This window comes from Arachis hypogaea, chromosome 16 (assembly GCF_003086295.3).
Source record: "Arachis hypogaea cultivar Tifrunner chromosome 16, arahy.Tifrunner.gnm2.J5K5, whole genome shotgun sequence".
NCBI classification, from domain to species: Eukaryota; Viridiplantae; Streptophyta; class Magnoliopsida; order Fabales; family Fabaceae; genus Arachis; species Arachis hypogaea.
Genome location: NC_092051.1, coordinates 11,395,697 through 11,417,570, shown reverse-complemented (window position 1 = coordinate 11,417,570; position 21,874 = coordinate 11,395,697). Strand labels below are relative to the sequence as shown.

Below are 21,874 nucleotides of genomic sequence, written 5' to 3'. Positions count from 1 at the left end.
TTGAATATTTAATCATCCTAGGTATTTACAAATAAATGCGTTCCTATAAGAATATTTTACAAACTTGAATTGTGGAGAATGATTATTTTTTATTTGGAATTTTGTCAAAGACATAGGGCACAAGTTATATTATATGTATTAAAATAAAAATAAAATAGTAAGATAGAATATGAATTCGTTTATATTCAACAATGTGAATATGATGAGATTTTCCCCAAGGAAAAAGCATATTTCTGAAATAAATAAATAAATAAATAAAAAAGAAAGCAAAACACACTTTTAAGATGAGGTGGTAATCTAAAACCCTATATAAGAGTGTTTCTAGTTGGTTAGGCCCAAGGGTTCACTTTGGGGTTTGTCAATTGACGACTGAGTAGTGAGTAGCTACCGAAGAACGAACTAGGGTTTTACATATTCTTCTCAGTTCTCTCTCGCCTTTTCCCCCAATCAAATATGAGGTCTGTTATCCATTTACTTTGATGATTTCTGCTCTTAACTTTCGATTATTCGCTGTTTTCTCTCCGCCTATTCTCTCAGCTACACTATCAGCTGCTTTTTTCAAATGTATTTTGGGGGAGGGTTTTCATAATTGTTAAAGTTTCTTCCTTTTGTTTTATGTTTATGCATATTCTATAATTATCGAGGTGCAAATTGAGTTCCTGAAATTCATTTGGGAAATAATTACCAGTATCACGTTAATATCTACTAAAGTTTCATTTTTTTTTCTTATTTAATTTAATACTGCTATTTCGCACCCTCTTTACTGCAAGTCTTCGACATCCTCCTTTTTTTTTTATTTAAGGAAAAAGAAAATATAGTACGATTGGTTTTTTTCCCCGCAAACGAGTGCAAAGATAATTTTTTTAAGATAAAAATAAAAAAAAATGTTTAAATCATGATATGTATGCATTTCTGAAGTTGCTTCCTGTTTTTGGTTGTGTTTTTTTTTTATTTGCAGTCGTCATCCCGAGGTTAAGTGGGCTCAGAGAGTTGACAAGGTTTATGTCACAGTACAACTGCCAGATTCCAAAAATGCAAAAGTGGATCTTACCCCAGATGGTACTTTCACCTTCTCTGCCAGTGCTGGTTCTGCTGACAACCAGTATGAACTCAAATTAGAGCTCTTTGACAAGGTTAATGTTGAGGTCAGAACATCTTTCCCAATTTATGGCTACCATCCATATCTTTATAATATCTCTTTTTCCTTTTTGCCCCTTTGTACTCATTCAATTGTTTCTTTTGTGCATTCTAATAATATTTTCAGATATGCTTTACCCGCAAAGAAATGGTTCTCTTCGATGCATTTTAATGTGTTTCCACTGCCATTATTTATTCTTTCAGGAGAGCAAAATTAATGTAGGAGTGAGAAGCATATTCTGTGTAGTTCAGAAGGCAGAGGAAGGGTGGTGGAAAAGGTTGCTACGTGCAGAGGGCAAGCCTCCGCACTATGTGAAAGTAGATTGGGACAAATGGGTTGATGAGGATGAAGAAGAAGGTATGCATACATCTACCATTTTATTTTTTCAAATGTTATATAAGGCAATATAATTTTATGTTGAATTCCTACTTTGTTGATTAGGTGCTGGTGAGCCAGACTTGGGAGGGATGGATTTCTCGGTATGTATTGTCTTTATTTCAATATCTTCTAATTTTGTTGTCATTTATACTAATATTTTGTGTGATGTAGAAATTTGGCGGCATGGGTATGGGTGATGATCCAATGGGAGCAATGGGTGCAATGGGAGGAATGGGAGGAATGGATTTCTCTGTAAGTGATGCTACCAGTTGATACTTTGTTCTTTTATTATGTTATTTGGTCTTATTTTTTTTTCTTTTGTTTGCTGCAGAAATTTGGAGGTATGGGTATGGGTGATGATGCAATGGGTGATATGGACGAGAGTGATGATGAAGGTAACTAACTGTCCTCTGCAATTTTGTCACTGAACATTTATAAGCTTGCTTGATTATAGGAGTTTGATTGTGTATGGATGTTTGGGATTGGTGGTTTTTCAAAGGGTGACATTAACATGGATAGCCTCTCAATGATGAATCTAACAATTAAAGCTGGTTAACTCACTCACTCGATGTAATTGGATGTATGAATTGGTAGCTTATTAATTGTTCTGCAATCCTCATAACTCTTATCAATGACCTTTGTGTAGAATAGATCTTAGATCTTCAAATTCTCTCAAAGTCCATAGTTTAAAAAATGACCCTTTTTACTCTCCTTCAGATTGCCAGATAGTGTTGGCTGCTTGCATTTGGTTGATCTGTGTTTACAACTTACAATTTGCTTTAATAACATACATGAATATGTGGAATTACAAAGATATCCCTCAAGCATAAAACCCTTGTAGTTACTCTTAAAGAAACAATTTTTGTGCTTAATCTTCTTTGGCACCATTTTGACTCACTTTTATATGGGATATGGGATACAATCAACCGAGTCCCACATCCGATAAAATGATGCTGGAGTGTGTTAGTTTGGTGTACAAAGAAGAGCAATTACTTCTGTTATACTCCGTGGTACTTTGAATGGGCTAACCGAAATATAATTGTTTGACAATTGTAACAGAGCAAGAAGTGTCGAAGCCTGGCGACCAAGATGCAGCAGGAAAGAGCACTAGTGAGGCACCGTCGGAGAAACAAGAAGCTGCTTCAAGCACATAATTGCCCTGCACTCGAGACTCTTATATAAAGAAAATTGTTGAGTGAAATTTTCAATATCGAAAGCAGCAATTGGTGTAGCTGTGCAAGTGGGATAGCATGGTGTTGCTCTCCTGTGTTAGCTTTACATTAGCAAGATATTGTTCACCAACAAAAGTTCCTATTTAGTTTTTTCTTCCATGTTTGAGATTATGTCCGGATGATTGGTTCCATTGTCCAAAACTACCAGATGTAAACGTCGGAATTGCCATGAACCTTATTGTAGACTTAAGAGATATGAGTTTGGGCTTGCTAATTTTATTCACTGCTACTTGACACCATTTATCAACTTTATGTTTACCTTGTACTTTCAATGTGTTGCGTGTATACATGTGACTTCTATACATCCAACTGCGAATTATTCTCAAATGGATTTTAATTACTAAATCCACTCATAAGACCAGTTAAATCAATTCATTTTAAACGTTCTCAAGTTTCAGTCGCTACATTAATTAATAATCCCCAAGAATAGTTGTATATTCATTCCCAGCATTATCCTTTTTGTCTCTGTTTTTGGTGCATCATTGTTACTGTTTTTTCTGTACTTCAATTCACTGGTTTGAGAGACACAAAATATGAATGCTCATTTTTAGTACTATGTTATAGCGCGTGTTGGTTTAACCGTAGTTGTGCAACTTACCAAAACCTGTTTTTTCTTCATTGAGTAAAGGTTAGACTATTTTAATGATACTGTAATACACACCTAAATAATTATCCCAGAAAACAAGTTTGTTTAATTTTCGTTTTATACGATTATTTAATCATATTAATGAGTTTTAATAAGTTTTTAAATAAGAAATTTAAAAGTTAATTATTTTTGTTACACAAACCCCATAGAAAGAGGATGTATAAGCTCTCTCAATTTCTTCTCTGTAAAAGTAGAAATAATCCGCACATAAATCCATCCAGCACAAAAACGGAAGGTTATAGGGATCGAAGTCAACTCAAATGTATTGGTTATTAGGAAGCGACTTAACTGTGGACTCCGCCGCATCGGATTATAATCCCTAAAACCCTCGACGATATTAAGGAAAAGGAAGAAGCTGTTCTGTTCTGTTCTGCTACTGCACCCCATAGAATGGAAACTAGCGCTTCAATGGATGTTGAGGAACAACCACCTTCACCAACACCCAACAACCTTAAACGTTTCGGCATTAAAAACGCTATTCAAACCAACTTCGGCGACGACTACGTTTTCCAAATTGTCCCAAAGTACGTTCTTTTATTCTCTGCTTAAACTCGTTCAACAGTAAAGCTTTATTTTTTATTCATTTAAGCTTAGTTACAGCATTACGCGCCACTTGGGTCCTAATTATTTGGTAGGTTGTTTGATTCTTTTTCGTGATTTTTGTATGGAAGGGATGATTGGAGTTCAATGGCGGTGTCATTGTCAACGAACGCAGTGAAGCTGTATTCACCATTGGCGGGTCAATACTTTGGAGAGTGCAACGGTCACTCTGCAACCATCAACCAGATTCTGTTTTCGGGTGCTTCCGATCCCAATGTTTTGAGCTCTTGTTCTTCTGATGGAACTATTAGAGCTTGGGACACAAGGACATTTCAGCAGGTGCATTTGTTTCGTTTTTGTTGTTATACTCATTGCTCATAAATGTGATAAATTTGCTGCTTGAGTGTTGAATTGAACTAAACGATAAACTGCAGGTTTCTTCCATCAATGCCGGCTCGTCTCAAGAGGTCTTCAGCTTCTCTTATGGAGGGCCTGGGGGAAATTTAATAGCTGCTGGCTGTAAATCGCAGGTTTGGTTTCGAACATGTATAGTTGGCGGATGTACTATATGAAAGGATTTGAACTAGTATGTAAGCTATAGGTCTATACTTTATTTCAGATACTCTTCTGGGACTGGAGAAATAAGAAGCAGATTGCATGCCTTGAAGAATCTCATGTGGATGATGTTACCCAGGTTTGTGCTGTGTAAATTGCTCGAATTATATATCTGACGACAAGTTAGATATGCGATTAAATTGAAACTTAAGCTTGGGGTTCCATGTATTTCATGAAGTGAAGCTTTAGCTAGTTACTATTTCTAATGGAGCATGCATTCATCTCTTATTCATTTAAAGTGTGTGATTGATGCTAGGTTCATTTTGTCCCTGATGAGCAAAGCAAGCTTATTTCTGCTTCAGTAGATGGGTTGATCTGCACATTTGATACCTCTGGAAATATCAATGATGATGATCATCTAGAATCAGTAAGCCTTAGAACATTTTCCAGGAGCTAATAATTCTTGCAACCATCTTGGCCTCTTTTGTGCTATGTTATTGGTCATCTTTGCTACACAACATTTGTTACCATGTTTGTTTTGGTCTGTTTTCGAAGATTTCTTATCCTCTCATTACCTCTCTCCTGTTAAAGTTCTACTACTTATCTACGCCTTGCAATGATACATAAAGTTGTTTAATGTTCCTTTTTCCTTTTCTGGTTTAACTTATATAGTTTCCTTTGAGTCCTCTCTATTGACTGTTGCAAGTTTCTCAACTAATACAAAAATAGTTTTTTGCTAACAAAAATGTAGGTGATTAATATGGGGACTTCAATCGCAAAGGTCGGGATATTTGGAGGGAGCAGTCCAAAGCTTTGGTGTTTGACGCATATTGAAACCTTAGGGTACAAATTATAATGGTTTTTTATTTGATAGTTAGACTATTTCTATCTTCCTTTCAATAATGCATATAATGGTGGTGTACTTTGTCTTGAATGCACTTTGGTTATGATTACTAAAGAAAGGTAAATTCATACAGAGAAGAAGTGGTACCGATGCACCTAATCTGGGATATGTGGACTTGCAATTGGATGCTAACTAACTCTTTTGCTTCTACAATGTTTGATTCCAATAATTAACTCTTCTGCTTTGTAGTATATGGGACTGGAAAGATGGTAGAAATGAAGTTATCTTCTCGGATGCTCGAACTCTAGCTTCTGAAAGTTGGAATTTGGATCAGGTGAGTTCTCTTTGTTGGGATGTGCATATTTCACTCAACTAGAAGAGCATTATACTTGATAGTTGATCTGAACATGTAAGTCTATATAATAGCTAGTATAAGTACTTGGGCATCCCTCTCTCCTAATCTAGATTCTGGGTCAAGAGTGAGACTTCTAATGTTAAGATGGATCCCCTCTCGTGCGGAACTTTTCAAATGATTTCATCTCATGTAATCTCTCGTTTCATGTGAAAATTTCACCTGATTTTGGTCATGTGTAATATCACACCATTAATTTTTGTCTGCCAAATGTTATGTCTAGTTCTTACAAATTACAATCTTTGACTAATGGTGAGAGATCATACATGACCAAGTCATTGAGAGGAACTATTCCCAATGATGGTTATATAACTTTTTCTTTCCCCCCGCTTCCTTGTGTATTGGCAGATAGACTATTTTGTTGATTGTCACTACTCAAGAGAAGCTGACAAATTATGGCTGATTGGTGGCACCAATGCTGGGACTTTGGGTTATTTTCCTGTAAATTACAGGGGAGTGGCAGCAGTTGGAGCTGCAGAAGCGATTCTTGAAGGTGGCCATACTGATGTTGTTAGGAGTGTGTTACCAATGTCAAGAAATCACAGTGGATTTGCTCCTAGTTCTTCTAACCAAGGTGTTTTTGGATGGACTGGCGGCGAAGATGGTCGGCTATGCTGCTGGCTCTCTGATGATTCCCCCCAAATAAATCAATCATGGATTTCAAGCTCATTGATTATGAAATCCGACAAGACTCGCAAGAAAAATCGTCACCAACCCTACTAGCAACTGCTTCCCAAAGCTACTTGAATTGTTCAATACCAAATTACCAACTAAGCTTTTCACTTTCCTTCCTTTTCTCTCTCTCTCTCTCTCCCCCTCCCCCCCCCCCCCCCCCCCTCCTTTTTTTAACTAGTTAGGTGTGTTTAGCGGCAACCAAAATGGGTTCCACATTTGTTGTCAAATTATGTACCGTCTGCAATGAATGTAATCTATGCAGTGGGGCATTCTACATAAGCCCCCCAAATTCTTTTTCTTAGTTATACATTTGCTTGATTTTTGTGCAATAACTTGCTTCACTTTACGAGATTGATCTGATGATTGTGCAACTGTCACGTGAGCCAAAAAAAATCTTAACACGTTTACTTAATGTTTTCATCGTCCATACTCGAACTTAAAAAGAAAAGGAGGTATATAGGCAACAAAAATAGATAATAAATTTGAAAACATTAACCAAGCTCGATCATAGTGTCACTAACATTGCTAAGTTAGTACTTCAGCTTTGAAAGCTCGAAAGATCAAGTTCAAGATCTTCAAAACTACTTCAACATGAGTACTAACTAGTTCAGATCACCCAAAAACAATCGTGTACAAGTGATGGAACACATCTAAAATTTTAACACATTGCTCTTCAATGACTTTTCCATTGAGGGGAAAATAAAGAAAAGCTAGTTTTTCAATAGTAATAATAAGGAAGGCCTAGAAGCTTCCTTAATTAATATGATAGCAACAAAGAAAGACATCCAATACTAAAATCCAAGGATGTATAGGGAAAAGGACAGTGAATTTGCAGCTGATAGGAATAAAAAGAGGCAGAAGCGCTTCTAAATAAGTACCAAACTGGCCCATCTGAAATCTCTCATTTAACTTGTTCAAATCAACCTCTACCTCGCCCTGTGCCTACCAAACAAAGCAAAGACAAAGACATTGGATGATATTCATAACAAGATCCAACTTTCAGGAACCAATTTGGAAAGAAAAGAAAATAATGAAAAGTTGATATCTCCAACCAGGTACCCCTTCCACGACCCATGCTAGGTGGCTTGCGATCTGAAAAGGTGTTTTTGATTAAAAAAAACTTCTAGATTATGGTAACTGGGTTGTCACACAAACAGCATACTGTAATATGTGGTTAAAATAACTCATTACGATTGCAAATTTAAAAAAATATATAACTTTGACCATGTTAAACATAGCAATCTTATTATTTCCCTTATCCGTCACCTAGTCATTTGAAAAATATCAAGATCAACAACCAACTTGATGTCAAAATAATGCTTACCTGCACAGCTCTTGGTTTTTCCCTGAACTTTGTCAATAACCTAAAATAATAGGCATTAAAGCACCAATTAGTGGTTAGCTACAACACAACACTCATAAAACAATTTTCAAACGCAATTTAAAACCAATGATTTCCACAAATAAACAGCAAACTCATCCTTGTGGCCGTGGTTCAGCATTTTCCAAATCTATTCTCCATTTTTTATTTTCAAAAAGATATTCAAGAAAAAAGTCTCAACAGAGTGTACAGACCTCGTCGGGAACTCGAAGGAAATTAATTGTATTGCTTTTAATGTAGCAATCAGGCCTTTAAAAGTTGACCAAAGACTATATTTTAAAGTATAAATAGCATTTTTCTAATACTAATTAGAATAGAGTGACAAATAAACTCGAAAATTTATACTTCATACAGATTAGTTTTCATACAGATTAGTTTTAATGAAAAAATACTAATAAAGTTGATATTTTTTTAAAGACTAATTTGTCTAAAATGTAAATCTTCAAGAGTTTATTTGGATCAATTTTTAACTGAATTAAATAAAGCTAAAAACTCGAAAGATATATATTCTTGTTTTTATATATTATTTTTTGAAAATATTAAAAAGATAAAAAAATAAAAGAAATTATTTAAAATTTGAAAAGATAATTAAAAAGGTAGTCAGAATTCCTAATATTTTCAAACAATATTACATCCAGATTCCCTACCAATTTGGTTACGGTGTATTTAAGGCCAACAATCTCATCGGTTTCTGGATTCTAATATTGTTCTGCTAAAATTTCATTCATAGATAACAATGAAATATACAACTAAGCCAAGGAATGTAGGGGATTTCTTTGAAACCTGGATCTTCAAGGCATTATTTTATTTGTAAATAGAATTTTCCACATCAAACCAAAACGAATGACTTCCATCCCACCCATATTTGACATTAAAATGTAAAGAATGAAACATAAGAAAAAGCCAGCAGAACCTCTGGCCTTTAAATAGAATATGACCTGTCCGTATAGATGTGGAAGATCAGAAATACAAAAGTAATATGCATTGTAACATCTAAAAGCTACAGTTTCTTGATAGAAATAGTCCAAAGAAGATCTGAATCAGACTCTACTGTTACAATATCCCCTTTTACAATATTTGAGGTGCTTATTAAACCTCCAAATTTCATCTCCGTGTCATCTGAAAATAGCCAAAATAAGATTTTACTAGTAAGACTACACTGGAAAACAATATCAGAAACAGGGTGATTAAAAGAAAATGAATTCTTCAATAAGTGCTTTATTTACTTTTTATAGATTAGGAATGCAGGACAGTGAGACCATCTTGTACACTGATTATGATTAAAAAATCACATAGGAATCAAATTTGACAGAGGAATATCACTGGCAATGACTACCATTCCACCCAATGAAAGAGCCACATGAAGCAGTTCCTCACTCATTTACAGGTTTAAGGGTTTATGATTATTATATTAAGATTATTAACCATTAGCATTATTGTTAAACAATGATTTACTTACTGAGGTCCCACTGGAGTCCGGTGGTGGTAGAACTTGCAGATGGCATCCCAATGGGAATAAGTCCACAATGCGGACCCTCGACGGAAGATTGAATAACTATCTCATGGCGGTGATTCTTTGGAAGAAGCTGAATAAGGCAATCATCAGATAGAAGGATAATTCGTGTGCTGGAGAATCGGCAGAGAACATTGATATTTCCCATCTCATGGTCAAATCTCCCACCAAGAGCTCCAGCAACAAGAATACACAACTGCCATTAAAACCATCAAACAATTTCCCATGATATCATTTCTTTACAACCAAATTCTGATACTATAGCAGACTTAATTCTTTATAACTATTAAGAAATTAACCGAGTGGACAGAACTTACAGCTGATTCATCAGTATTTGGTGTTGTTAGGTCACGTAAGTATGCTACACATTTGTGCAAATCGGTAGTATCCTGATCATGAGAAGCATCAAGTATCTTTGTCCCCTGCAGGAAGCAAAGTAGCATAAGAGCTTTGAAACGATGCAAATAGAACAATATGAAATAAAACAAATTGTAATGTGGTATGAACTATGAAGCATAATGAGAGATGGCATACAAGGTTTGTATAGAAATGAAGGACATCTTTCCTGATAGAATCCATGTCGCCTTTGATTACATCTGGCTTGTACCTGTGTCAAGAAGAACCAAGCAAGTTAGAGCAGAGATTAGAGGAATAGAAAGGGGGCAATTTCCGTTCTCAACCCATGACCAATATGAGCTCGAAGTTTCCTTCGTAACTCGCGGAACTTCTTCGCAATGGCTCCGTTCCATGCCTCATTTCAAAGGGAACCTCAAAGTGGCTCTATTTCATTATATTCCACCCAAATCAAAATTTCACTCATTTTAGATCCCGCTCTTTGGTGTCAGTGAGATAAGAGATGTTGTTTCTAGTCTATCTCTTTCTATTTCTATATAGAAATATGGAAGGTTGAAAAATCATTATATAAATATATGGATTGAAAATTAGATAATAATCCGCAGATTGCAATAGATAATAAAAAACAGAGGTTTGCGATGATATTTCAATCTTTTATACTGGATAATCTAGTATACTTATGCATGAAGATAATGAATTTGGTCGTTGTGGTGACTCTATTATGGATTTCTGAGCACATTCTCCATAGGGCCCAACTGACCTGGAGCGAACTTGGGAAGGATGTTGAAGAGGGAAGAGAAGAGGCATTTCATCAAACACCCTGTTGGCACCTCCATCAGCACACACTCGCACCTGCGCTGTACCAGCAAAAACAAAGTCAAGAAGAAGAAGAATATGTATGGAATCATGGATGGAGGAATCTACTTACCGTGGTCCCAAAGGAGAGCAGCGAATCTAGGAAGACGTTGATTGAGGACCACAAGAGCGTACCTCATACAACGAGTATCGTTGCTGTTGGGAGGAAGAAGGAACCTTGAACAGTGACGCATCACCTCCATGGCTTCTTGACTTGGATTCCAACGTCACATCCGCTTTGTTCCGTTCCGTTTTTGAATATGAATGCAAATAATAAATGAAGGGAGCCACTCAGTCAACAACCAACTACCCAGCTCCTCATGCCTCAAATTACAATTCCACCCTTTCCCTTTTACATGATGCAACTTGAAATAGAAACTATTAATCACTGTCTTAGGTTCTATCTAAAGACTTCACAAATTTGGAAAAGCCTTGGATCTAATTTATTTTTCTTAGATAGCAATTTAAATTTCAGAAAAAGCCTTCAAACAGCTTAAGGATCATGATTTTTTTTTCCAGCTGAAATTTGATGGGTTTAGAAGGATCGAAACACTGCAGTTTTCAATGCAAGTGAACCTTGGAGCAAGAAAAAGGCGGTTTATCTTATTTGACACTCGGATCGTTATTATTATTATTTTTTTTTCAATTTCAAATTACTCAAAGGAATTTGAGTGCATGGCAACTTCCACCTTCAAATATATTCAAAGTGGATCGTGATGCAAGCTTCAGGGATAGGGACAATGTTGGAGGTTTTGGGTGGTGTTTGATTCTGGATAATCTAGCCAATTGGTTACTCGGTTGCTCAGACTCTATTCCTGAAAATAACATCCTTAAATGTGAGCTTTTTGCTATTTGACGCGGTTTTTTACTGGCTTGGAATCATAGTTATAGGGATGTTATCTTCAAAACAAACAGCTTGAAACCTTTTATTCTAATTCAACAAGAAGCCGTCCTTCGTGTTTAGAAAAGATAAAAGACTTGCACAGAAAGATTAACGATGTTCAGAGAAATTGGACTGCAAATGTAACACTTATTTAGCACACTGCAAATGTCGCTGCAAAAAAAAAAAAAAAAAACTCCTTTTCCTTATCCTTCTTTTTTGTTACTCAGACACCAACAAAAAATACAGTATACATAACTTTGGTGAGTTTTAGGGTTAAACTCAATTGAAAAGGATGATGGAGCCTTAATCATTTTTGGATTTTAATTGACAAATAGAAAAGTGTTTTTTGGGCCCACTGACAGCAAGTATGCCTAAATTATCTTCGGGCAATAACCAACACCTAATGAATCAAGTCCCGTTTATATTGGCTAACAACAAACTGATCCGTGTCAAATTAATTCTTAGCCACCATGGGGAAAAAAAAACTAACACCTAATAAACGGTTGGGAAATAAGTAAACCATGGTTATCGAATCGCGATGGTTTAACTCTAGGCTATTGGGACTATTACAATATTACAATGAAATTTGATAGATCCAGCCCATTCCTATATATATCCTCATAGCCATGCGAAAAATGAAAATCACATGCCACGCCACGCCACGCCATACAATTTAATAATATTTCAATTTTTTAAAACAAAAGGAATGGTATTATATACAAGGGAGAAGAGAATAATATCATATCATAATAAAGCAATTTGATCATATGAGATATAACTTATAAGGACCCTAAAAAATTATGCTTCTTTTTCTTAATTGCCGGAGAATATTTAACAAATCTACTACCATTTTTATGAAAAATTTGGTGAGAGTAAAATAAAAGAAGGGAAAACCTATGAGCCTATGATACAAAGGTGCCCAGTGGTGGCTGATCTTGTTGGCACCACTTGGGTGATAGAAGAGTAATAATGTCTAACCAAGAAATGCTATACACTTAAGGAGAAGAAGCAGATTTTCTTTCTTTCTCTGCCTTTACATGAAATAGCTCAAAGATCTCGTTCTCCTTGATCCACCTTCTCCATAAAGGTCGTTCCATTGAAGTAGCTCGTTCATATTCAACGAATCTGACGAGAAGCTCGCACACACCTGCAACAACGACCACATAGATTAAGACGAAATGTCGGCCGCAAAAATATGTAACTGGATCTGAGTTCCTCACAAGGAATGCTGCTTCATATGTGAAAGGTCTTAACATACCTGCTCTTGTGCATATCTCAAATCATCCATCTTTAAGGAACGGACATCAGCACTGCTACATAATCCAGGTAAGGGTCTGTTCTCGGCCAATGCTACACTTCTCTCCTGAAACAATGTTAATGAATTAACAGTTTTGAATTTGACATGGTGCAGTCAAACTAGGATTATTGTTCATTTCAAAAGAATTAGACAGAATTCAAACAATGTTAATGTAGTATATGTATGGACTTACTTCTTTTTCCTTTTCCAAGATCTCTCTTATTGGGCAATAAGCTGCTGTTACACACAGATTCTGCAACCAAAACAGAAATCACAAGGAAAATGAGAATCTTTCAAGCAGAACCAGGTACTATCTTATCTAGCAAATGAGAATGAGTGCAGAAGAGAAGACCTTTAGGTCACTCCCCGAATATCCATCAGTCATATTTGCTATTTCTTCCAAATGAACATCCGGTGCCAAATCTTCTTTTGCTAAGATGACTCTCAGAATTTTTTCCCTGTTTGGAGCATCTGGCAAATTAACCATAAATCTGCATGTTTGAAGATGAAAGACCAGCAATTAGTACACAACCTGTAAAATCTTATAGAATAACAAGAGCTTTTCTTCAATGGGACAAAATATACTTTGGTTGTTGATGATCCAAGTTCCCTATGAATCATAGCCATTGAAAATTTGAGCCAATGGCTGAAGTTAGCACTTAGAATAGGATATTAAAATAGTATGTTTACCTTCTTGGAAGCCTCCTAATAACAGCCTCATCAAGATCAAAGGGCCTATTTGTAGCAGCGAGAACAAGTACACGCTCTTTATCTTTTGTTCGCAGGCCATCCCAATTCATCATGAACTCATTCTTCATTTTACGCATAGTCTCATGTTCGCCAGGAGTTTCACGTCTTCCTAACATACTGTCGACCTGACACACATAAAAAAAGATTAAACCAGGAAAAAAATACAGAAAAAGATAACAGAAAAGGAATACACATAAATGCGATGCTAACCTCATCGACAAAAATAACACTTGGGGCAATCTTGCTGGCTAGAGAAAAGACAGCTTTGACATATTTTTCTCCTTCCCCAAACCACTGGAAAAAAAAACTCCATGTCACCACAGCACAAAATAGAAAAATACAACAAAAAGAATTCCCATTTCAAAACATTAAAACCTTTGAAGTAATGCTAGACATTGAAATGTTAATAAAGTTGGCTCCAGCCTCGGTTGCTACAGCCTTCGCAAGCATTGTCTTTCCAGTACCAGGGGGCCCAAAGAGCAGTATTCCCTTGCAGGGCTACACCAAAGTAATTGCAATGAGATGCTATAATACAGGTCAAAATCTGCTTGAAAATGGATGACATACAAGTGTAATATTGACAGAAAAGGAAGTCCCCACCTTAGCCAACTGTCCTTTGCTAAAGAGTTCAGGTCTCTGTAGAGGAAGCATGACCAACTCCTTCAAGGTGTCCTTCACATTTTCTAAAGCCCCAATATCATCAAAAGTGACCCCAATATCACTTGGAGGAATCACATCAGCAAGCAGTTTTTTCTCAAATTCATTCTCAGTAACCACATCCTAGCAAAATGGGGAGGGGGAAAAAAAACAACAATAAATATTAAGAATTGAAGAATAGTCCCCATATATTTCAGTAAAGAACCACCATCGAAACAAGTACTTGAAGTTTCATTTAAAAAATTTGTTTACAAGGCAACATGTTTACGAGGCTACGATGCAAAATTCAATTACAGTAGGCGGTGCTGAAGATTTGATTCAAACAGTAACAGGGACAACAAACGAGATGAAAATCAGCGATTAGATTACCTTCAGCGATTTCTTTGAATTCTTGTTTTCGCCTTCAATGCCCTGTAGAATGTTCAGCCCATACTTAAGGCTGAACCAATAAATGTAAAATAAGTGTTACAAGATGAATTGAAGTTCATATAAAATGTAAAATAGTGTTTACAGGTGAACTTAAGTTCACATAATTCTATTTGTTTTACTGCTTAATTTTCTTAGGGTCAATAGGAGGGAGATATATAAAAATTATTAGAACAACCTTTCTGCAGATATCACAAGCTTAGAGTCTTTGACAGAACCCTCAGCCGAATGCATAAAATGGTGACTTATAGCCCAGCCAATGATTTTTTCCACACCTAGTATAAAGAAGGAAGAGATATCATTGGTAGCTCGCATAAATATCAATATTTCCATGTATAGTGGGATAATTAGTTCATTCAAACTTCACAAACACTAACTTTCTGCTGTTAGAGCTTGATCTTTGATGCAGAGTGTCTCAAGTTCAGGACATTCCAGTCCAATTCGGTTGAGAACCTGAAATCACGTAAGAATCTTACATGTTTGTCAAATAGAAATACCATTGCAAGACAATAAAACTATCATGGTGTCTGAGAAACCATCGTCAAGTAGATCATTTTATTTTTTGCAGAGAAAGTTCAATTATTTAACAGCAATTCTATGCCATATTAAGAATTAGAAATTTACAAAACCCAAAAGTACAAGCTATTAATGACCAAGATGGGTAAAAAAGGAAGAAATGCCTCATAATAAACTTTTAAGATGACTAATGAGAGAAAAATGTTGATCCTACATGCAGATGGAAAAAAAAAAAAGCAAAACAGATGTAGATGATGCAAAAATTATCATAACATATCATCACGAGACTCACTGTTCGAATGCTGACAGTATTGGATTGAGCCTTCATAGTCTCAATATCTCGTTCCAACTGCTGCTTCCAATCAGAAAGCAAAAGCTCATCCTGTACAAGTTTGGAAATAAAATTGAATCCGTGAAATGTAAATAGCAACAATATAAATTGCACAATTAAATTCATCTAACAAGTGATACCTCAGGAAGTTGTATTGGCACCCTATTCGGAAAAAGGCGAGTAAGTTGCTTTACTGCTTTGGGACTTTCTTTGCTCCTATCAAGCAATCTAGTGAACTTATCCTAAACAAGGACACGTGGTAACATTGTAGTACATTAGTAAGTAATCCTTTGTGCTGCAACAATGTAGGACCAGCACCGCTGTGGCCTATGGCTACACATAAAATCTTGTTTACAAAGAGAAAGGAAGACAAGAAATCCTCCTAACAAAACTTTCCAACATGAAAGCAAATATAGAAATAAACCACACAAAAGAAACCATGTTTACCATAAAATAGCATTGCACACTTTGTTTTCACTAAGGTATTTCCTGTAAGGTCATCACTTATCAGTACCTTTAAGTAGTTAGTAGCCAAAATTAAGCCTAATTTAGTGGATTAGGCTACATTTTAGCCACTCACTCAACCAAATGTTGCATTTTTTAATCATGCCAAAGCTCAAGAAAACCAACCATTAACCAAACAAAGCAATTAATTGTGGTTTAATTTGTCACACCAATGACACCAAATAATAGTGCATATAAAGTAGTGTGAGTATTTTATCATTTCCATATCAGGACTACGTGAATCAAGATACATCAAGGAAAGGCTAATATTATTTTACCGGGAAAGAAAGATCAAGTAATGCTGCTGGATTGCCCCCAAGCTTTGTTAACAGAATGCCAGCATGTGTGGTCTGGAAACATAAAGATTGAGCCATCAAAGTCAGAAGAAATATATTCTCAAAACTCATAAGTTAGCTAACATAATACAATAATCAAACAGCACCTTGTCCTTTCGACTATCGAGCTGAGTATGTGAGCCAATTACAACAACATTTTGTGGTAAGCTTTCAAGTTTACTCTTCAAAATGTCTGAATTACCAATGATCGCCTTCTCAACATCTTTAATGAAAACAACTAGTGCAGCACTTTTACTCTGATTGGAGACAACCTATACACACAATTAAAAAAAATCAGTGAAGGATGCTAACGTCTTACAATCTCAGGTAAGAGCCAAGACAATTATTGGAAAATGTAGCAGTAAGGCCACCTCAAAAACATCATTAACTGCGATCTTGTCAAAGTCATCTCCTCCAGAACCATCCCGCAGTAACTGATTAGCTGCAATATAAATCATCAATGAATTTTAAACACAAATATAGCATGAAAATGACAATACTTGCCAAAGAAACACCAAACAGACAGAGAGAATCACCGGAACAAAAGTATCCGCGATCGCCTTCACAAAGGCCTCCAAGATCATTGCCATCTGGAATTGATCTATCGAACCTAACCCCAATTTTTGAAGACCCATTATCTTCAAATGCGAGGAGAATTCTGCCACGGGAGCCATGGCTTGGCCCTCTGCAAATATAGTGAAAGTATATAAAAGAATTCTTAGTTTCCCCCACCAAAAAAAAAAAAAAAAAAAAACTCTCTCAAAAGAAGTAATAGCATAGGACTTAACTAGAACATATTTACACAAGTTCTTAGAAGTTTTTTCCTTTTTTTCCCCGTTCTCCCTCAAGGCATATATATACATTATTGCATAGCAAAATTTCTTTTAGAATATAGGGAATTGACACAAATAGAAGTTTCATTAGCAATGTAAACAGAAAACTGCATAAGATATGGAAACAAAAATGAATATTGTAGCAAAGCTGACTAGTCTCTCTGCAAAGCATAAATGGAAACTACAATGAAAGCATGAAACATATCCATGGCCGGAGCACAAGAAAGAAGCCATAAACACAATTCTTTCACAAAGTACATTACATCCACTAAGCTACAAGCAAAATACACAGGGAGATAGAGAAAGGTAAAATCTAAACCTCTGAATTGAAAAAAGAAAAAAATTGACAGTGAATTTGAAAAAAAAAACTATTAAAATGCTGCCAAAGATGAGCTTCTAGTTCATGAGTATTTCCCTCCTACACAAAGAAAAAGAGGGAAAATATTATAATAATTCTTCCATTACACAAATTACCTAGTTTGTGGCGATGAGGGTGAATGAATGTGACCAATAAATTTTACTCGATCACCTGCAATATATATAAGAATGAATACATTAAATATTTTAAAATTCTTCATATGAAATTGAATGAAATGATAAGATGTCATGCTGCAGATAGTACTCGGTTGCGTGGAAATAACAGCATACCATTTTTAAGAATAGTAGCTTTTGATGAGCTGACATTAGTCTCTAGCTTCACCCACCCTGGAGAACAGAATGTGGATCCACCAATAATTTGACCATCAACACTAGAGACTAGTTTAGAGACTGATTTCTTGTGCTGTGATGTGGAAACCTGAGTACTTCTCTTAGCAACTGCAGGTGTTCTTTCAGGCTTTGCACTTTCTTTAGCATTGTGCACTTCTGTTAATGATGTGCCCTGGGAAGAACAAATTGTTATTGGAAACAATTATTATTAATGCACTTTAATGCAATTCAGTAAGAAACCATCTGAGGAGAACCAAGAAAAATTCAGGAAAGATAATGAAGCATGGAAGAGTCATAAAATTATCCTAGAGAACATCTATATAGTCAAAACATACACTAGATAGCAAAAGAGAATCCACAATTAGTATGCTGGCAGAAAAATGCTTAGCAAGTGCCTTGGACAAAGTTTCCTGGTATATTTCAGAGCCTGCACAAGAATCATATAGAACTAAATCACTCTTCATTACTTAAAAGGGAAAACATAAGTATAAATAAGTATGACAGACTACCTGCTGGACCAGATAATAATATCCGTGGGGACACTGAAGAGAGGTTTGAAGCATATTTTCCAAAGCCTTTGCTTTTCAGATGCATATAAGTAGAAGCAATCAAAACATTCTTTGTCGTATCACTGAAACAATAGAAAACCTCATAATCAGTCCCAAATAGAACTTCAATCCAGAAAGAATAGTAATGTATCAGCAGCTTATATGTAATCTAATTATAAACAAAATAGAGGTACCTTTTAGTTAAGGTCCAATCAAATTAGAGACTAATTAATTGCAAAATAGAAATTGTTTGCACCTTAGATAATATGGGAAAGTTTCAAAAGACACATCAATATCTTCATGACTAAGAATTCCTTGTTTCAAACTGTCCTTAAGTGCTTGCTGCTTAGAAGATGCCAATACTGTCGGGGAATCAATATACTTAAGAAGTAGTTCTCTTAACTCACTTTTCTCTTCAGATATCTTGTAAATATTATCTAATTCAGGACAAGGGCCAGCAAACATCCGCAGCAATGGTCGTAATTGATCACTACCCCCACTTGTCTTCCCAACATCTGCATTCAGAGTAGAACTTGCCATGCTATCAACATTAGAATTTTTCTCAACAGTTGTAGAGGATGCAGGAACAGTTTTCTCAGCGGAAAAAACTCCTGCTGGTTCATTAATGCTGGTACCATCCTTCACTGTATTATCTGGAATGCCATCCTCATTGCCAGGAGATAGTGATGAAACCCCAGCAGTTTGTTGGACATTATTGCAAGTTTTACCAGAAGGTGTGATGAGTGATATATCTTTGTGAACATTAGACAAAGAGGCCAACATCGATGCTCCATCAACAGTTGAAGGGTCACTAGATCTAGCTTCAATCTGCATTCCTCTTATTAGATCACTTTGGGCTTCTAAAATACTTAGAGAAGGCACACCAGTAGTAGCATTAATATTGGTGAGCTGCTGACATATCTAAATTCAACACTAAGGTGCCCAACAAATATCCACATAAAACAGTCTATATTGAACAGGTTTCCTCGTGAAGTCAACACAAAAACAAGCACAAAAGGAAGGAGATAACAAGAACTAAAAGGTTAAAGGGATCATTTTTTCCAAGTATGGCACAATGATGCTTGAAACATGGGAAAGGATACATATATTACATAAGCATGCTTGCCATAAATGTTGAAGACCACCTCATCACCTCCGCTCAAAACCACTCGGGCATTCTTTCGATACATCTTGCCATTAACTTGAACAGTACCTTTACTCCCTGTGATTTCTAGTAATGCAAAAGATGAACCTCCATGCTATGCAGATAAAATCACAATAGAGGTCAGTAATAACAACAACAACAACAACAACAATATAACTTCTTCAGTTCAGAAATTTTCAAACCTGTCAATCCATAAAAAATATTCATTCTTTTTAATACATGTCACCCAATATCTAAAATATACTTTTTCAGTTGGAGATGGATTCTTTTCCACAACAAAGCTGTACAAATGACAGGAAATTATACCTCAATGTGGCTCAACTTGCACAAAACATTACTAACAGCTGGATCTTTAAGCCACAAATGGCACTGACGGCCTTGACCCACAGTGAACAGAGGTTCACACAAGGTGAGATGAGGATTCTGAAGAACCATGAGTAACAAAAGAAGATTAATTCCAAACCTACAACAGTACAACAAGGAATAGCAGAACTCTAATAAGAAGACAGAACCAAAGTCCACATCCCAGTTGCGTTCATTTCAAGCCAGTAACAAACAGAAGATACCCCCAAGTATGTGTCTTTGTGTGTGTATGTGTATGAGAGAGAGAGAGAGAGAGAGAGAGAGAGAGATCAAACCCCTTAACTTTTGACATTCAATTCTAACTGGAAATTGGAAATAACAGCGATGGCAAGTACATATAATATGAATGAATGCACATATAGAATAGGGGCATCCACACCCCATGATATCGAAGTGCCCTAAGGGAGGAACTGGGCTGAAATTGCCAAACAATGCAGTTAGCTTCATGATCATTCATCCCACAGCTGTCACCAGACTAAAAAGAAGGCAAATGTCACTTTTCTAACAAGGCAACATCTGCAAACCACAATACTTTGTACTAACATGAGCACTGTAAGCATATGACTGAGTACAACATCCATTCTGGTCAAAGGATGTTAGTCCTAACACAAAAATTGCTTCATTGCAGACAACTGAGTACAACTGAGTGTTGACTCTTCCTTCAGCTAACACACAAGAATTCTCAGGCTGGCATAAGCAGCATTTTGACCTTTAGCTTTCTTTCACCTCCCATCCTCTTAAGGACCTCAATCACTCTATTAGCACACCCACCAAAGATGACACAAACACACTACTCGCTACGGAAGTCCTAAGATGCCAAAGATCAAACTAAGAACATGCAAACAGTGAGACAAAACAATACAATCAAGAGCATATAGATGCTGAAACTAAAAAAACTATCGGATTAAGAACATGCAAAAAGAATGAACTAAAGAATCAAGAACATGCAGCGAGTGAAACAAAGCATAAACCTCTGAGCACTGAGAGATAAGCATCCCCCAAGTGACCTTCGGTCCTGCCATGGCAGAATTAGCGGAGCGTTTCTTTGAACGAGGAAGCTCATCTACGGCGGCGGCGGCGGCGGCGCCAGCCACCTCGGTCTTGTCGGCTTCTTTGGCGTCCAAAGACTCCGGCAAGGCCATGACCACCTCTTCAACGGGCGGAGAAGGAGACTTGTCTGCATCGCAAACGTTCACAACCTCCTTCAACGAACTCGTATCTTGCAGATCAGAGGAACGTAGGTCCGAGTCACCAGATCCATCTCCAGATTCGTTGGCAGCATCGAGAATCTCCTCAGAGGGAAGAACAGCTGATGCGGCGTCCTGGGTCACCTAGAAGTTTCATAACAAGGTCGTGAATTTCACCGAAATTCAGATACCCATTTGAGAGATGAAGGAGTTTACGTTGAAATCGAATTGCGGGGTCGCGGGAAATTCAGTAAAGACGGTACCTTTGATCGTTTAGCGTTGGGAGAAGAAGGCGAAGGAAGAGAGCGCTTGGAGGAAGAAGACGAGACGGAAGAGCTGCGTCTGGTTTCGACCATGATTACGACGGTGACGGTGACGGTGACGGTGACGGCGGCTGTCGGAGATTCCCTTCTGTTGGTTTCTCTGATCCGAACAGAGTTCGCCGAATGAAAAGAGAATCGGAGAGAGAAAGAACGAAAGAGGTTTGTGACTCTGTTTCTGAATAATTGTAGCAGATCCCCTTATCAAGCTTTGTGTTCTTGATTTTATACGTAGAAAAATTGAAAATCATCATCATAATAATAAATCACGTAAAGAAGTTGAATTATTACAAATTCAATAATAATGATGATATATTAAATATTATTATAATGGATAATTCTCACTACTATACTTTAATATTTTATTGCTATTGCTATTGACTAATAATACAAGACTACAAAAAAAACATTTAACTGATTAATACTTTCTTTTGTCTTATATTTAAATTAACATTAGTTAATTCTTATTTGTTACATTAAAAATATTAGTTTTATTATTTTTCTTTATTTATTTGCTCGCACTGGTTA

General features: G+C 36.3%; 4 protein-coding genes across 11 annotated transcripts; 2 read left to right on the top strand and 2 right to left on the bottom strand.

Annotated features, from left to right (window-relative positions):
- The first annotated feature begins 216 nt into the window (after positions 1-216).
- LOC112756393 (co-chaperone protein p23-1) lies at positions 217-3,013 on the top strand. Its single transcript, XM_025804982.3, has 7 exons — positions 217-458; positions 959-1,145; positions 1,342-1,495; positions 1,580-1,617; positions 1,688-1,768; positions 1,848-1,911; positions 2,576-3,013. The coding sequence occupies exons 1-7, from the start codon at positions 454-456 to the stop codon at positions 2,668-2,670; spliced, it is 624 nt and encodes a 207-aa protein (XP_025660767.1). The 5' UTR covers positions 217-453; the 3' UTR covers positions 2,671-3,013.
- Positions 3,014-3,501: 488 nt separating this feature from the next.
- On the top strand, positions 3,502-6,752 carry LOC112756392 (WD repeat-containing protein GTS1). The gene is made up of 8 exons (XM_025804981.3): positions 3,502-3,918; positions 4,066-4,273; positions 4,369-4,464; positions 4,554-4,628; positions 4,806-4,916; positions 5,241-5,332; positions 5,583-5,667; positions 6,094-6,752. Exons 1-8 carry the CDS (start codon positions 3,785-3,787, stop codon positions 6,466-6,468), a joined length of 1,176 nt encoding a protein of 391 aa, XP_025660766.1. The 5' UTR covers positions 3,502-3,784; the 3' UTR covers positions 6,469-6,752.
- Positions 6,753-6,877: 125 nt separating this feature from the next.
- Positions 6,878-11,627, bottom strand: LOC112756391 (thiamine pyrophosphokinase 1). Of its 7 annotated transcripts, none has more exons than XR_011873445.1 (9): positions 10,597-11,575; positions 10,429-10,525; positions 9,849-9,921; positions 9,632-9,736; positions 9,261-9,510; positions 8,740-8,920; positions 7,745-7,784; positions 7,473-7,512; positions 6,878-7,362 (listed from the first exon to the last, which is right to left on the bottom strand). XR_011873445.1 is itself a non-coding variant. In XM_025804978.3 (6 exons), exons 1-6 carry the CDS (start codon positions 10,724-10,726, stop codon positions 8,802-8,804), a joined length of 774 nt encoding a protein of 257 aa, XP_025660763.1. In that variant the 5' UTR covers positions 10,727-11,627; the 3' UTR covers positions 8,695-8,801. The 7 variants fall into 7 exon arrangements, 3 of the variants coding, with proteins under 3 accessions (XP_025660763.1, XP_025660765.1, XP_072075347.1); XR_011873447.1 differs by having other exon boundaries at positions 7,480-7,512; XR_011873446.1 differs by lacking the exon at positions 7,473-7,512.
- A 561-nt stretch (positions 11,628-12,188) lies between these two features.
- On the bottom strand, positions 12,189-21,646 carry LOC112756390 (uncharacterized). Of its 2 annotated transcripts, none has more exons than XM_025804975.3 (26): positions 21,290-21,646; positions 20,811-21,170; positions 19,783-19,899; positions 19,415-19,570; positions 18,568-19,232; positions 18,273-18,394; positions 18,099-18,190; positions 17,704-17,935; positions 17,530-17,584; positions 16,759-16,907; positions 16,594-16,664; positions 16,330-16,494; positions 16,166-16,237; positions 15,524-15,625; positions 15,345-15,434; positions 14,914-14,989; positions 14,715-14,811; positions 14,480-14,549; positions 14,054-14,233; positions 13,829-13,951; positions 13,664-13,747; positions 13,394-13,578; positions 13,056-13,194; positions 12,897-12,956; positions 12,665-12,769; positions 12,189-12,553 (listed from the first exon to the last, which is right to left on the bottom strand). In XM_025804975.3, exons 1-26 carry the CDS (start codon positions 21,380-21,382, stop codon positions 12,440-12,442), a joined length of 3,774 nt encoding a protein of 1,257 aa, XP_025660760.1. In that variant the 5' UTR covers positions 21,383-21,646; the 3' UTR covers positions 12,189-12,439. The 2 variants fall into 2 exon arrangements, with proteins under 2 accessions (XP_025660760.1, XP_025660762.1); XM_025804977.3 differs by having other exon boundaries at positions 19,783-19,939; positions 21,290-21,634.
- Positions 21,647-21,874: the final 228 nt, after the last annotated feature.